General features: G+C 44.0%; 1 protein-coding gene across 2 annotated transcripts in view; it reads right to left on the minus strand.

Moving 5' to 3' along the window:
• Window positions 1-14,652, minus strand: part of LOC119181837 (spindle assembly abnormal protein 6 homolog) — a 269,839-nt gene that overhangs the window by 25,429 nt on the left and 229,758 nt on the right. For both annotated transcript variants that reach the window (XM_075875137.1, XM_075875138.1), the window contains 9 exons: window positions 13,845-13,924; window positions 12,696-12,789; window positions 10,651-10,830; window positions 7,944-8,141; window positions 7,299-7,415; window positions 6,353-6,468; window positions 4,046-4,199; window positions 2,414-2,568; window positions 641-755 (listed from right to left, as the gene is read on the minus strand). In XM_075875137.1, coding sequence (XP_075731252.1) covers window positions 641-755; window positions 2,414-2,568; window positions 4,046-4,199; window positions 6,353-6,468; window positions 7,299-7,415; window positions 7,944-8,141; window positions 10,651-10,830; window positions 12,696-12,789; window positions 13,845-13,924 — 1,209 coding nt within the window. The remainder of the gene's footprint in view (window positions 1-640; window positions 756-2,413; window positions 2,569-4,045; window positions 4,200-6,352; window positions 6,469-7,298; window positions 7,416-7,943; window positions 8,142-10,650; window positions 10,831-12,695; window positions 12,790-13,844; window positions 13,925-14,652) is intronic.

Below are 14,652 nucleotides of genomic sequence, written 5' to 3' on the forward strand. Positions count from 1 at the left end.
AATGCTTCAAATACTCGAAGGGATATTACTGTATCCGAAATCACTTCTATTTGAATTTGAATTGTTGAAAACTTCTATGCATACAATATGAACGAATAAACACAGCGCATGAAACCTCCTGTAGAGATGGTTTCACTGCAGCAAAGCAATGCTATGCCATGAAAACACTTAAAAAAAATCCTCACTGTCGTGAAGCCCCACTTCCAGGTTAAATGAACATATTACCCTCGCATCGATACATCATTTTTTTTTTTTAATTTGAAAGCTTGTTCATCCGGCTTATATGCTCAAATTAAAGTTAACCTTAAAACAACGTACTTTACACTGCATCACTTGCATTCTACCGAAAGTCAAATTCAAAGTTGTTTCCACTTTCTTTGAACCAAAAAGAACATCACTGAGTAGGGACGGGCCTTGTTTCAATTTTTAAGAAGACTATGGAGGCTAGTTGGGTCTAGACAAAGATGCCCATTTTTTTTATAATATGTGATATACACTTTTCAAATTCAATTGGAAATTATTCAACCAATATCGCTACTTGCTTTGAACTTAAAAATTTACTATTCGCACAAGTCTAGAGGGAAGGCATAAAAAGCTGTGCTTTAAAATTAAAGGCACGACAAAGAAATTGAAAAGTTACCTCAGCTTCTTTCCTTTTGTTGGCCAGCTCGAGGTCATCAAGCTTCCGCTTGAGGCTCTGTACCTGCTGCTCTTTTTCAGTCAGCACGTCCTCTTGCTTTGTGATGACCTCTGACCTGAGGAGAGCCAAGCACATACGACGTGTCACAGACGAATTCAGGGCATGGAAATGTGTTCTTTTATTCTTTATTGACCATTCTGCCTATGCGAAATTACAGTATAAACACGAAACGTTTAAAGGCAAATGCCAATCAAAAGTTGAAATGCACGAAACACTTCCTCGATAACACACTGCACATGCTATAGACGTGTTGTGCAACAGCATCGGAGCACGGACCTTTACGCCAGCCTCTAGAACCAAATTTTGCATATCGCAGTCTATGATATGGCTTCACTTACACATTCAAACACGCTTGTGACCTCAATCTACGAACTGAAGCTTTTACTGCCTCATAATCCTCGAAACCCCTGTCGGAAATAATTCAATTCCATATGTGCCGAAGAAACTCGGTAACTGGCAGCTTGCATTCGAGGCTGTCTAGTAATGTGAATAGAGAACATGGGCAACAGCTTTGCCTCTGACAGCACTTCACCGTAATATATGCACTCTACTGTGAGTGCATTGGGGACGATGTAGGATGGCTATGATGTAACTTCTGCGTTCCAGCTCTACCTGTACGCATACTCTTCGAATACGCGGCCTTTCAGTGCGATCGCGCACGTACGCGTGGACAAGTAGCGGCGGCCTCAGTAACCACAGAGCGCACCATGCTCAAGTCAGCCAATGGCTGTTACAAGTGATTTTTGAGCTTGTAGTGTCATTTGCCGAGGGAAGAGAGCAATTTTCAGCAGACTTTGAGTATATATTGTGATTCGCAGGCCACGTGCTGCACTATAATATTTGCCTCGCGTGTTCTCGGTAGCCTCGACTACCGATCGGCAGCGTTTTCTGACCATGCTCAGTAAGTGTTGCCGAGCCCCTTTAAACTTAAGAAAGGCTTCGCGACAGGGCGAATTTCCCCTGAATGGGTGCTTTCACAGCTTAGCTCTCCTACACTAACCTTAAACCAACTTTGATTACAGGCGAATTCATATACACCTATTCATTCATTGCGAATACTTCAAAATTTTCAATAATTTAAATTTGAATCGAAGCGAATTTGAATAATATACTATTCGTTCAAATATTATAAGCATTCGAATATTCACACAAGCCCATGAAAGTCAAATCCTGCTACTAATCAAAGTTGTTGCCACTTCCATTGAAGCAAGAAAAATGGCATTTGCACAGGCCTCGCTTATATTTTAAAATTAAGCGGGTAAGTCAGATGACAAATATGCCCGTTTTTTTAATAATATGTGTAACATACTACTTGAATTTGATTCAAAATTATTCGACCAAAATCACTATTCACTTTGAATTAGTTTCGAACCTATAATTCGCTAGTTGCATAAGCCTAAAATTTCCTTTATAAAATGTGCTCTTTCCCCATGCTAATTTAGGGGTTGATCTACATTCGTGACTTACAATTATGTAAATACAGTAGCACAAGAGTATCTAGACCATCTTCCAGCCTCAGGAGTACTCTCAAAGCTCAATATAACAATACGAATATAACGAAGTAAACGAAAAATATTCTTGCCATATAAACAGGGTTAAGAATAACCTTTTATGACAAATTCTTGGATATAACAAACTTATTTTCTTGCTAGATGCAACTTTGTTATAACGAGGTTTGAGTGTAGCAAGAAAGGCTTCCTGCTTTGTGCATACCTTAGCCGTAGTTTTGCGTGATTGGCCCTAAGCTCGGCCTGAAGACGCTTGATGATCTCGTTACCCTTGAGGATGTCGTCCGAAAGAGTCTTGACGGCCGCCTCTCGTCGACCGAGCTGGGCCTGCCGCTGCTCCAAGAGCGCCTCTACCTGCCGCTGCACAGTTTCGGCACCAACTGACGCACAGTGCTATACAGGGTGTTTAAAAAATTGTGTTCAATATTATTGAAAATGAACAGAAAGGAGGTACCTGCATGTTACCAGTAGCATTCCCTTTACTGCGAAAGAGGGCCATCTTCAGATTACAAAAATTAATATGGTAGTAATTACAGAAACTAAAGCAATTAACTTTTCAACGAGTGCAAATAGGCAGTCAAGTCAACTGAGCGAATTGAAGTCCTTCCTGTGAATAGGCCACAGCTGCTTTGAAATTTCTGAAAGTTGGCCACTGGCAATCATCGTGGAACGTTGAGATCTGATTAATTTAGCTGGCGAAACTAAAACAGACCCAGCAAAGAACGCATCTGCTATTCACTTCGAAAAAGCCCACTATGACGACACTGTTTCCCTTGCATCAGAGGAGGAGGAGGATTAGTGAGCGTCGATAAGCGGCCATGCGGCAGGAAAACGTTGCCACGAATCAAAACATCCAGATCACGATGGTCTAGATTGATGGTTTATAACGCGAGGGAAACAGTGTCATCATTGAGGAATTTTTCGAAATGAACGGTACGTACCATCATCCATGCATCAGTTTTGGTTTCGCCAGCTAAAATAGCCAGATTTCATCGTTCCGCAGTGATTACCAGTGGCCACCCATCAGAAATTTCAAAGCAGCTATGGACTACTCGTAAGAAGAGCTTGAATTTGCCCAGCTGACTCAACTGCCTGTTTCTACTGGTTAAAAAGTTAATTGTTCTAATTTCTATAATTACTGCCCCGCCGCGGCGGTCTAGTGGCTAAGGTACTCGGCTGCTGACCCGCAGGTCGCGGGTTCAAATCCCGGCTGCGGCGGCTGCATTTCCGATGGAGGCGGAAATGTTGTAGGCCCGTGTGCTCAGATTTGGGTGCACGTTAAAGAACCCCAGGTGGTCGAAATTTCCGGAGCCCTCCACTACGGCGTCTCTCATAATCATATGGTGTTTTGGGACGTTAAACCCCACATATCAATCAATTTCTATAATTACTGCCATGATTAATGTTTGTAGGCAATCTGAAGGTACCCTTTGCTACAGTGAAGGTAATGCCGCAGGTAGCACGCATATACATCCTTTCTGTGATTTTTTTATTATATTGGACAGATTTCATAAAACACCCTGTACAATTATACTCAAACACAATGCTAGACTAACTTTTTTATATGCAGCATTTGTCCAGGGCACACAGTTTTTGACCCGATATCAGCAAGAGACATTTAAGATTTACAGACTTCATCGCATTAATTCACCACATCTAGCTTGGTGTTTCAGCAGGAAAGGACAGCCATACTAATAGATACTCAAGAGACTACACAAGCACACATTTGAGGGGAAAACTGTAGGAAAGGCGAGCTCACGTGCTAGTGATGATCAAGAGTTTCAGAGCAACTGCACAGAATAGGCAGGCAATAAGACTGTCCTTACGGCCTACTCACCTTCTTCTGCTCACAGTTGTCGAGAAGCTGCTTCGTTTCAGCCAGAAGTCTAGACTTCTGTGACAGCTCGGCCTCCAACTTGTCGACCTGAGACCTCAGGGAGGTGGCATCCTTCTCGTTGATCTGCTTGTCAGCTTCAACGGTATCTTTCTCCCTGTGAGGAGAAGAGAGCTTTTTTTTTAAATGCGAAGCAGCTTATGGCGGAGTTTGATCCGGTGTGCGTAAACACGTTTACTGCGCATGCACAACAGCTGGCTCAAGCACTGCCATAACGCACTCGCGCACTAGCGCATTGGGGCCTGTGTGAGACGCTGTGACCTCTCCCGCTTACACTCTGTCACCAATCAGTTGGGGAACGAGATTCTGCAGACTTGCAAAGAACACACATGCTCCCGTGTGGCCTGGCGATAAACCCGCGTGTCGTGCTGCAACAAGAGCTTGGGATGAGTGACAGCAACACAAACTACAGTGAATTAATGGTGTGTTCCACTTGCAAGAACGCGTTAACAACGGGCAAGGTGCCCATGACGAACAGAACTTTAAATCAACCCACGTGTTTCTTCGCGTGCTACTTGCAATTACCTTTAGCGGGAGACGGTGTAATTTTTTTTTTCACACCACGCAAGAAATGTTTCTCTCCCCCATTCCTATCCTAAACATTCAAAGATACTTCACCGCACTTGTCAACTCTTCAGAAGAATTTTTTATCGTTCGCCTTATTTCAGCGTTCCAATCTACTAAATGCTGGCACAAAAAAAGCGGTTTTGCATTTTCTCACTTCCTTTTTCTTCTTCTTTATTATTATGTATTTTCTTCTGTGTGTAGCTGTCTGATTTCTTTAATCACTGAAAAAATTTACTCACAACACTTGACTTTTCGGAGTTCATTTTTTTCTAAATTTTTGTCCACCATGAAACATTTGTCCTCTTTTCTTGATACTCGATACAACTGACTGCTGAAAGATTGTATGACCGAAATGTACAATTTTTTCATTTGTTTTAATATGCACACAATCATACCATTTTATCAGAAAATACCCTGTGATGACCTTTGTTTGCCAAAGTCATTTAAAAAATAGCGAAACACTCATGATAAGTGCAGCTTTCTATAAGTCCAAAAAATATGGTCGTGTGCGGTGAGCTGAAGCCCCCATAATATTTTAAAAATCTATGATGTCACGGTGTTTCGTGCAGGAATACCAAGGTGGTGTCTTCACCGGCATTTCCTTTCACGCATTTTTTTCGCTTACCAAGCGTCGCCTCGCGGTGAGAGTAGTGTTTCCAGGATTATGGAATTGTACTTTAACTAAAACACAAAACAATTTTTTTCTCTTTAGTGTCTCTTCAATACACTGGGCTGGGTAGAGTGAACATATTTAAAACCACTACAGTAAAAGCTCGTTTATTCAAACCTCGTTAACTCAAGATTCGGTTAACACGGAAATTCGGTTCACTCGGACTTGCGGCGCGGTCCCTGCAAAACTGTGTATATTTCAATGAGGTCAAGTGCTCATCAATTCGGAGGGATTTAGCCGCGCACCGGTTATCTTGAACAACTCCGGAGAGGGCTATCAGGACTCCAGAGTCACACAATCTCGGCGGCTTGGAGGCTCAAGCACCGCTTGCCGTAACCGACGGCAGAACCGGAGTTTTAGAGAAACCGAAACCGAGCGAACAGCAGCAGAATATGACGATGATGATAGTGAATGAGGAGGAAGTAGCTAGGTAGCGCTTGGGCCGTCGGCGCATCCAGTGTCGACTAACAGCTGCTCGCTACGCACATGCTACGCCTACTGGTGTACTATTTCGTGTCGTGGTTCTTTGTGTTGTGACTTCGCGTGTTGCGGCTGTGTTTGTGCACGTTATCGCCGCCGTCGCGCTTCATGGCGACCGTCACAGGAGTTAAGCGGCTACAGCAGCCAGCAAATGATTTTGAAAGAAAGGTTATCATATTGAAAAACGTGATGAGCCCACGCGACGTCGCCGCACCGTGCAGGAGGCTGCCGAAGCCCTTGCTGTCCTCGAGGGTTTCTGCGTTTGTTCTCGCGACAGTGAATGTGCGCACCACCACCTGATGGGATTAAACAAGATCGTTCTGTCAGAAATTCCGACAGCGAGGCAGGCAAAAATAACGCACTTTTTTAAGAAATAAAGGTTTGTCTGTGCCGTGTACGTTTTTCTTTTGTTTTCATGTTCCGTACGATAATTCGGAATTCGGTTAACTCGGACATTTTCTCCTGTCCCGTGAGATCCGAGTTAACGAGCTTTTACTGTACAGCCTTAGCGGACATGGCCACATGCTGTTCACCTTGAAAGCACTTCAGCCGTTCGCTGGCACTGTCCCACTGCTGCTTCCAGCGCCGTCACCTTCAATGACAGCTCTCGGCACAGTTGCTCAGACTTGGACAGCTTTTCCTGTAGGTCCTGAAAGACACGAGAGGCGAGGTGCGGTAAAACCACAGCTAGATTTGAAATGTGTCCACTTACATGCGACTGGGCAAGTGAGACCGCGCGACCTGCAGGCTCAGGCAAGAACGTTTCAGCGAATGCCCCGCATCAAGTGATTTGCTGCCGGCAGAACCCGAATCCTGCCATGTATGCACTCCTTGTTATCTATGTGAGCCTCTTACATGCACCAGGTGCCTTGCCCTTGCTTTATTACAATTGTAGTGAAGAAGAGAAAAAAGATGCACTCGGGCGTCAGTTGCTGTGCGCGAGATCTTCGTTCGTGTCGGACTGGCGCTGCCCCGACTGCAAAGTTGTCACTGTTTCCTGATTAAATCGTCCTACAGTACACTCTCCGTAAACAGAACTTGAAGAGACCGCAAAAGTATGTTCCATTTAAAAGGAGTTCCGTTTACCGACAGGTGAACATGAGTGCAGAATACAAGCCATAAAAAAAAGCATTCCAGAGGCAATATTCAAGCAATAGTTCCGTTTAACAGATTTCCGTTCACTGAGAGTCTACTGTACAACATTTGCTGGAGGTGCTGTGTAACCGCCTCATCATACGACACAACTGATGTCTCTAATAAATGTAATGAACGAAAATGCCAATTGCTTTCCCAGTATTTTGTAGCGAAAGTCATCATCATCGTCAGTTCAGGCCTCCCTGTCATCCTTTCCCTTTTATTCACTCGTGTCTGTGATGTGATGACTACTGGTACTAGTACTAGTACTACAACTACCTACTATAACGATGATGATGATGGCACAGAGTAGACTAAGACACTCCATCATAAAAAGGTCCTCACTTTGTTCAACGTCTCTTTGATGGAGACGTCGGCCTCGAGGACCTGGATCTGCTTCTTGAGCCTCTGCTCCGTCTCCCGGTGCTCCAAGTCCGAGCGAAACTGCTGCTCCGAACTGGCCTGCAGCAACACGTTTAAAGAAACAACTTTGAATTCAATCAGCACTTTAGAAGACGGAATAAGACAGCAAGCACCACACTAGAACAGTGTTGCAGAAGTTTGGCAGAATCGGGAAGACTCAAAGACGCCCTTTTCGAAAACAACACAGATAAGGCCAACTGTTGCCTTCTTCCTTTTTAGTGGACCAGTGGTGAGTAGTAGGATTTATTCCATTTCTGTGGCAAATACCCATTTATGATGGTGATAGTTCTTGGTAGGCCACAAACACAAATTATGGCTAGCTCAAACAGCTTCACTGTTAAAATAGAATAGATTTCAGGAAACTGTACAACCACATCAGCAGCACAGTCTCTCGTCGTCAGTCATTCTTTTTCGGAAGTTAGCTGCCTACAAGTGGCAAAAAGTGTAGTGCTCAACTACAACATCGCTTCGGTGTGTAGCAGGACCACAGAAGATGCCAATACAGCATAAATTCCTTACAACAGACCTCCAAAGTAAAAAAAAAAATTCAAACACAGCCATTTTTACCTTGCGTACATTCTCCTTCTCCGCTGCCAACTCGCGCTCATGCTGCTCTCGCAACGACGCAAGCTGGGAGGCATGGAGGGAGTGGATACGGTCCAGCTCACGCGACCGCTCCGTCGCCATCTCCTGGTACTGCCGCAGGCGGGAGTGGAAGTCGGTTTCGGAGCTTCGCAGCGCGGCCTCCAGCCGCCTGTTCTCGTCCTGCAACGTGGCTCGGGTCAACGTTCTGATGGTGCAAAACTCAACACACCCGTCTTTAAAAATAAAAAGTAACAATGGCGTAAATTAGATGAGGCGAACGAAGAAATGATAAACAGGATGAGCACTGTCCTGTGTGTTATTTCTTCTGTAGTCTAGTCTAGTTTGCGCAGTTTTTACCTTTTACCGTGCTTGACCAACTAGTCCATTAAAACACTCTTCTGGGTGACAGTCATATTGCTGGTGACTAAACCAGTGTCGGAAACACGCTAAGGCGCAGACACTGCACTGGCAAATGACGAATTGCGGGTGCAATTATGACACAAAGCGCAAAACAGGCTTATGAAGAGTGCAGTGTTCACAAATGAAGTAATGCCGGCTCCATTAGACATTTACTTCACACTAATTCCAGAACCCCTGCTAATAAATCTTGAAGGTGATACCTAGAATATTCCAGCCTGTTTCGCTCTATGAAGACCACTGGGCAGCTGCCATCCCTTTCTTCCAGCATTACATTTCTGACCTAAGTTTCCACAAAGTTATCACAAACTTTTTTGTTGTTTCTTTGTACTTCATGTTCAGCTATGTGGATCCCATGCAACAATATTCTTATTCACGACTACGGGTGAACGCTACGGTAGTGTTCCAATATGGCTGTAGCCTATACGACCCACCCACTTGCTCAAAACGCATCATGTGACTTTTATGATGGCGACCTCGTATAAACTCTACTAAGGGCCACGCTCGTATAAGGGCCGCTTCCATCAAGCTGGCAGTCCAATTTAGAAAAATAAAACGAAATCTCGCCAGCAAAACAGCAGTGTTGTCGCAACTAAGGAAGACTGGTCTGTTCAAATTTCAGACGCGTGGCGTGTGGTGTCTAGAGACATTGTCATAAAGAGTTTTAAGGTCACCAGGATTTCCAATTCTATGGATGGCACTGACGACAATTGGATACATGAATGTGCGAATGACCCGAGCAGCAGCAATGAGTTGAGCCTGAGTAGCGATACCGATGAAGACATCTACGAAGGAGTCCGCAGCTAGATGCCAGATATCCCATCGTTAGGCAATAAGCATTGTTAAACGTGAAAGTGTCAGTCAGCGCCTCCTTTTGCCATTGCAGCGAGTGTCCATTAACAATGACAACAGGTGGTGCTGAATGATGACCCCATGTTTGAATGCACATATATACCATATAAAGTGGACGGGGGGGAATGACCGCTGCCGTAGCTCAGTGGTAAAACATAGGACGCGTTATTTGAAAGTAGCAGGTTGTGCCATCTCGATGTTGACAGCGCCACGCTCTTGGAGTGAACGGACACAGCCAACGCAGTCGGACCGAACCAAACAACCCACATTTATTTAACTCGTTTAGATTGACGATATCGTCAGCCGAATTATTATACATCAATTGTTATCAACACACTAAGACATCCTTACACAATATTAAACAACACTCAACAACATAACAAACACAAGAACACACTCAAGGCGGCTTCGCCAACGCTGGACTTACCACAAGGGCCCCCGGCGCGCAACCCACGGTGCCGCCTATCGAGGACGCACCAACAGAGACGACCGTTCGCGCCAACTGCTTATCTCTCCCGTGCCGCCACCAAGGCTTGCCGCCAGGCGTCACTGCCGGCGCCACCGATCAAACCACGATGATGATGGTGGTGATAAACGCTCGCGAGCACAACGCCACCTACCGCTCGATAGTTGTCACACCTATATAAAGCCTATGCGCGAGACATGTGCGCCATGAGGTGCAAACAACTTTACAGGAGGTGTTAGCACCCCCACAAGGTTTAGCTGCTGGCAAGTTATTTTTTCGTCCACTTTTGTTTCTTTACATTTACATCACAATTACTTCTAATGATGTCCCCTATGCCTCTCTTGGCATCACAGTCTGAGCCCTTAAAAATGAGCCCTTAAAGTTTACACTTCTTTCCTCTATGGGAATGGTGGGTAGTACATGGATATGCCCTCAAACTATGAGCGTGCTTGTAACTTTATTATTGAGTTTTGGTTTCTGTTTTGAATAAAATAAAAATGTGGGGCTCATTGTAAACCTCTTGAGCTGATTTGAATTAGTAAGCCTAAAGGAGTCATGATGGTGAAGTGGGACTGCTAAACTTTTGCTGAACTCTGTCCAGTGACCGAGCGGCTGAAGGCCACATGGAGATAAAAGAACGAAGCTTTGGCAAATCTATGCGCAACCAATCATTCTTACGCTGGCTGAAGCATCATGTGTTGCAGCGACCACAAACACTAGCAACAGACTGCCCTCTAGTACGCCGTTAAAGTTTATGCACACAGGTTCTCAAGGAAGTGCTCCACAATTCAACCACTTGTGAATCAAACGCATATCTTCTGGCATCAATCTTTACTTTGAAACTATCTAGCACATCGTCATCGCATCCAAGCAAACACGGTTTCTCAAACTGCTTATCTGGCTTACTGTCATATTGAGTCAAGTTTTGAATCCCGCAGACGTAGAGAACCGCACCTTCAGATGACGCAGGGTAGAGCTCAGGTGCTTACGGACAACAGTGTCGGGAGCAGAGGCCAGCTTGAGCGACAGGTGGACTAGGTGCTTGAAAGGATTAACCTCGACGACATCCAAGATAGCCGGATCCGAGCCAATGCGGCCGTGGACCATAAGAGATAGGACAAACCGGGGGCTGTCCTGTGGTAGGTGAGAGAAGTTGAAAAACCAATGAAGGATGATCATCAACGTTGGCAATAGCTCTACGGCAGCTCTGTTAAAACATAATGCTAGGAACTACATTGGTTAACCCTGATGGTTAACATTGAGAGGCATGCCACAGTACTGTATCTCTTATTGCTGTGACAGCCAACTTTATCTTATTGAAAAGGCATTTGTGACACTCGAATGGTACGTATTACTCCACTCTTGCCATGCGAGGCTTATAGACCACTGTCAGGCTATTGCAGTTTTTTTTTTTTTTCATGCCAGTGTGACCGTTCACTGTTCCGTATTTGAAAAATAAAATTTGGTTTGCTTTGTGTGCTTGCTGTGAAGTAATACAGGTATACCGTGTTGCACTTGACAAGTATTAAGTCTCACTACGTGATAAGGGTTGCCAATGTATTCACTTTCCCACCTGCAATGGTTATAAGAATCACCACCAATGCTGTGGCCAGCAAATCGTGAGGCACTGACTATGCTTTAAAGTTCTTTGCATCCTGAAATTGACGTGTCGGTGCTCTAGTACAGCTTTTTTTGTTAAACAGAGGAGCTATAGTATATGATGCATACATAAGACACCAGCTCTTTGTTCCCATTTCTTGAAAGGGCCTGCAACACTTTTTGAGCATGATCAGAACACGCTGCCAAATGGTAGTTGAAGCAGGCCGAGAACACGAGAGCCAAATATTACAGCGCAGCGCACCCCTGGCCCGGAATTCACAATAAATTCTCAAACTCAGCTAAAATTACTTTCTCTTCTCTCGACAAATCATGCTCAAGCTCAAAATTCACTCATCAGAGCCATTGGCAGATTTGAGCTCAGCACACTAAGTTGTTAATTGGGCCGCCACAAGAGACGGAGACTTAGTCATGTGGTCGCACTGAAAAAGCCGCTTATTCAAAGATGAAAAAACAGAGAGAGAGAAAAAGTGCTCAAGGTCAAGAGACGTGCGTGATGCATTCTCTACCGCCGTGCCATCCTTTCTTGCTTAGCTTCCAGCCCTTTCGTAGGGATGAGAGAAGACAGAATGCAATTGCAGAGTGCGACAAATCTTTGGAACTCCGCTCACACTGGACGGATTCTAAAAATTTTTGCAGCAGTGAATTCGTGAGGCAATAGGCTACCTTAGTGAATTCATCTCATGGCTAATTGAAGAAGTATTGCAGGGCCATTTTATAGGAGCCCTGCAACACTTTTCAAGGTAACAATGGAATGGTTTTGTTAAAGGAGTTCATTGTTCCCCCGAGTCGACCGCCACAAACATTTAAAAAATTTTTCGAGGACAAGCAGAGTCAAGAGATTTGTCGCACACTGCAATTGCTTTCTCTCTTCTCTTGTCCTGACCAGTGTTCTGGAAGCTAAACAGGGAGGGACAGCATGGGGGAAAAAAGCTACATCACACATGTGTCATAACATTGAATACTTTTTTTTCTTCCTTTGAACGTGCTGCTTACTTTCATTGCGATAGCAAGCACAAGCAAGTAGCGGCCTCCTGCAGTGGCCTCAGTAACTAAGCAGCTGACAATGCTCAAATCAATCAATTGGCGCGAGCTTAGGGATATGGTGCTGTTATTTAGGTATATGACATCATTTGTAGAAAGAAGGGGGAACGATTCCTAGCCGACTTTGAAAACTAATTGCGAATTCCCGGCCATGTGCTACGCTCTAATATTTGGCTCGAATGTCCACAGAAGCTTCGACTAACAATCAGCAGCGTTTTCTGACCATACTGAAAATGCATTACAGGGCCCCCTTTGAGGCGGGCAGCGAGTAAGCATAACTTTACACGAGCATGCACACAAGACGGAAGTGCGGCAAGGGAGAGTGAAGCCGTTTGAACCTTTTGCTCATCCTTGGTGCAAAGCTCGAGCAGGTCAATGAACTTCTGCGGGAACGCCAAAAAATCCACCAGGAGACCCTGCTGAGCCTTGAGGCTGTGGGATGCAAGAAGCCTTGTGAGGAACGAAAAGAACCAGAGGCACATGGCATGCCTTTTTTTTATGTGGCACATTAAAATCAACTTTTCTTAGTCAGGACTGGTGTTCGAACAATTTCACAGCCAGGACCACGCAAAGGAATTGAAGAACAGTTGAACCTCGTTATAGCAAACACTGATATAGCAAATAATCAGTTACAGCAAAGTTTGGCTGGCTGTGCTTAATTTCAATGTTGTCTTTTATTTTTCCAACAAAACCGATGATACAAGCACCAGCGCATCATCAGGTGTAATGAAGATATATTTGCTTTGTGCAAGAATCAAAACTTGGAAGGTAGCAGGAAAAGCAAAACAAATAATGAAATGCAACTGACAAGCAAATTAAAAAAAAAATTAAGTTTCGTTATAATGTGGTCCCATCTTTCTTCCAGTAAATGCGAGTACACACCTGTTTTGTCAAATTAACTTTGTTCTGTTGTACTTTCAGCTTCTCATTAACTAGTAAGGATTACCTCATTTATGATGGGTTTGTAATGTAGACTAACTTATTTTAATATCTAGGAATCCCGCACGAACCAGATTGCCAACTTCTTGGTGCCAATTTATATCTGTTACAACTAATGTCTTATATAACGAACTCAATTATGGTCCTCGTGCCTCTTGGTTCTCACAAGGTTTGGCTGTACAAACAATGCTAAAATTCCTTTCTCATTTATTGTAAATTCCATTTTTGTGTCATATTTATTGTGTCCAGTGACGCACATACCGAGGAGTACTGCTGAAGCTACTTCTGTGGACATTTCGACGCAGTGTTGTTGGTTTTCACGTACTGTTGATTAACACAAAACAAAAATTCATTTGGCCTTCTTGTACCTCACATTTTTAGTTTCAATATAGCAGCAGTATATTAGGCAGAATAATGCCCATGCAACTTATCTCCAGATTCACTTTGTTATATCAGACAAGTCAGCGCATCAAGGTTTGACTACCCAACACACAAACCGCCATTGTCAAGGAGACCTAAAAGGAGACAGAATAATGTCGGAAACTCGCCTCTGGAAGTCGTCCTCAGTGAGAGTGAGCGTGTAGAAGAAAAACGGGTCAGCATCATCGGTGAGTTGAATGTGGAGCTCCTAACGACAAAAAGCAAATGGGCAGAATATTAATGCTAACTTCGTTAACACAGTGCAAAGTCGCCTCCGAAATTTCATTTTCTCACCTTATTGTGCATATGCATCCGAGGATACAATTCTTTGTATGCAAGCATAAAATATTGCCCTTCTGATGACATGCCATTGCTGGACTCGGAGACATTGTCATAATTACCATAAATCATAAGACTCAAAGTCAAGGTGCACATTATCATACTGTTTTGCCTTTTAACTTTGCACATAACTTGAACAGACAACCTACTGACCACTGATGTTTCACAGCACACTCACTGGTGTTAAAATCGTGGAAAAATAGGGCAATCAATAGAAATGTATGGTTTCCACCTCAGTGGTGGTGTAGTGGCTACGATGGTCGACTGCTGTCGCGGGTTCGAACCCAGCCGTGGCAGCCATATTTTGATGGAGGTGAGATTAACGTTAGAGGCCAGTGTACTGTCCGATGTCAGTCCACATAAAAGCCCACCAGATGGTCGAAATTCACAGAGGCCTCCACTATGGCATCTCCCATAACTGTATCATGGTTTTGGGATGTCAAATCACAGACATTATTAAAAGTATATATACATGGAGCCTGTGGGAGTGTTATTTGTAGTTTTTAATGCTAGCATACTAAACATAAGAAAATGAAGTTCATTTGAAGCCGCAAGAAATCTGCTTTGTGCATTTCTTGGCTTCAATATCTGTTGTCT

Source organism: Rhipicephalus microplus, chromosome 10 (genome assembly GCF_043290135.1).
Source record: "Rhipicephalus microplus isolate Deutch F79 chromosome 10, USDA_Rmic, whole genome shotgun sequence".
Taxonomy (NCBI): domain Eukaryota; kingdom Metazoa; phylum Arthropoda; class Arachnida; order Ixodida; family Ixodidae; genus Rhipicephalus; species Rhipicephalus microplus.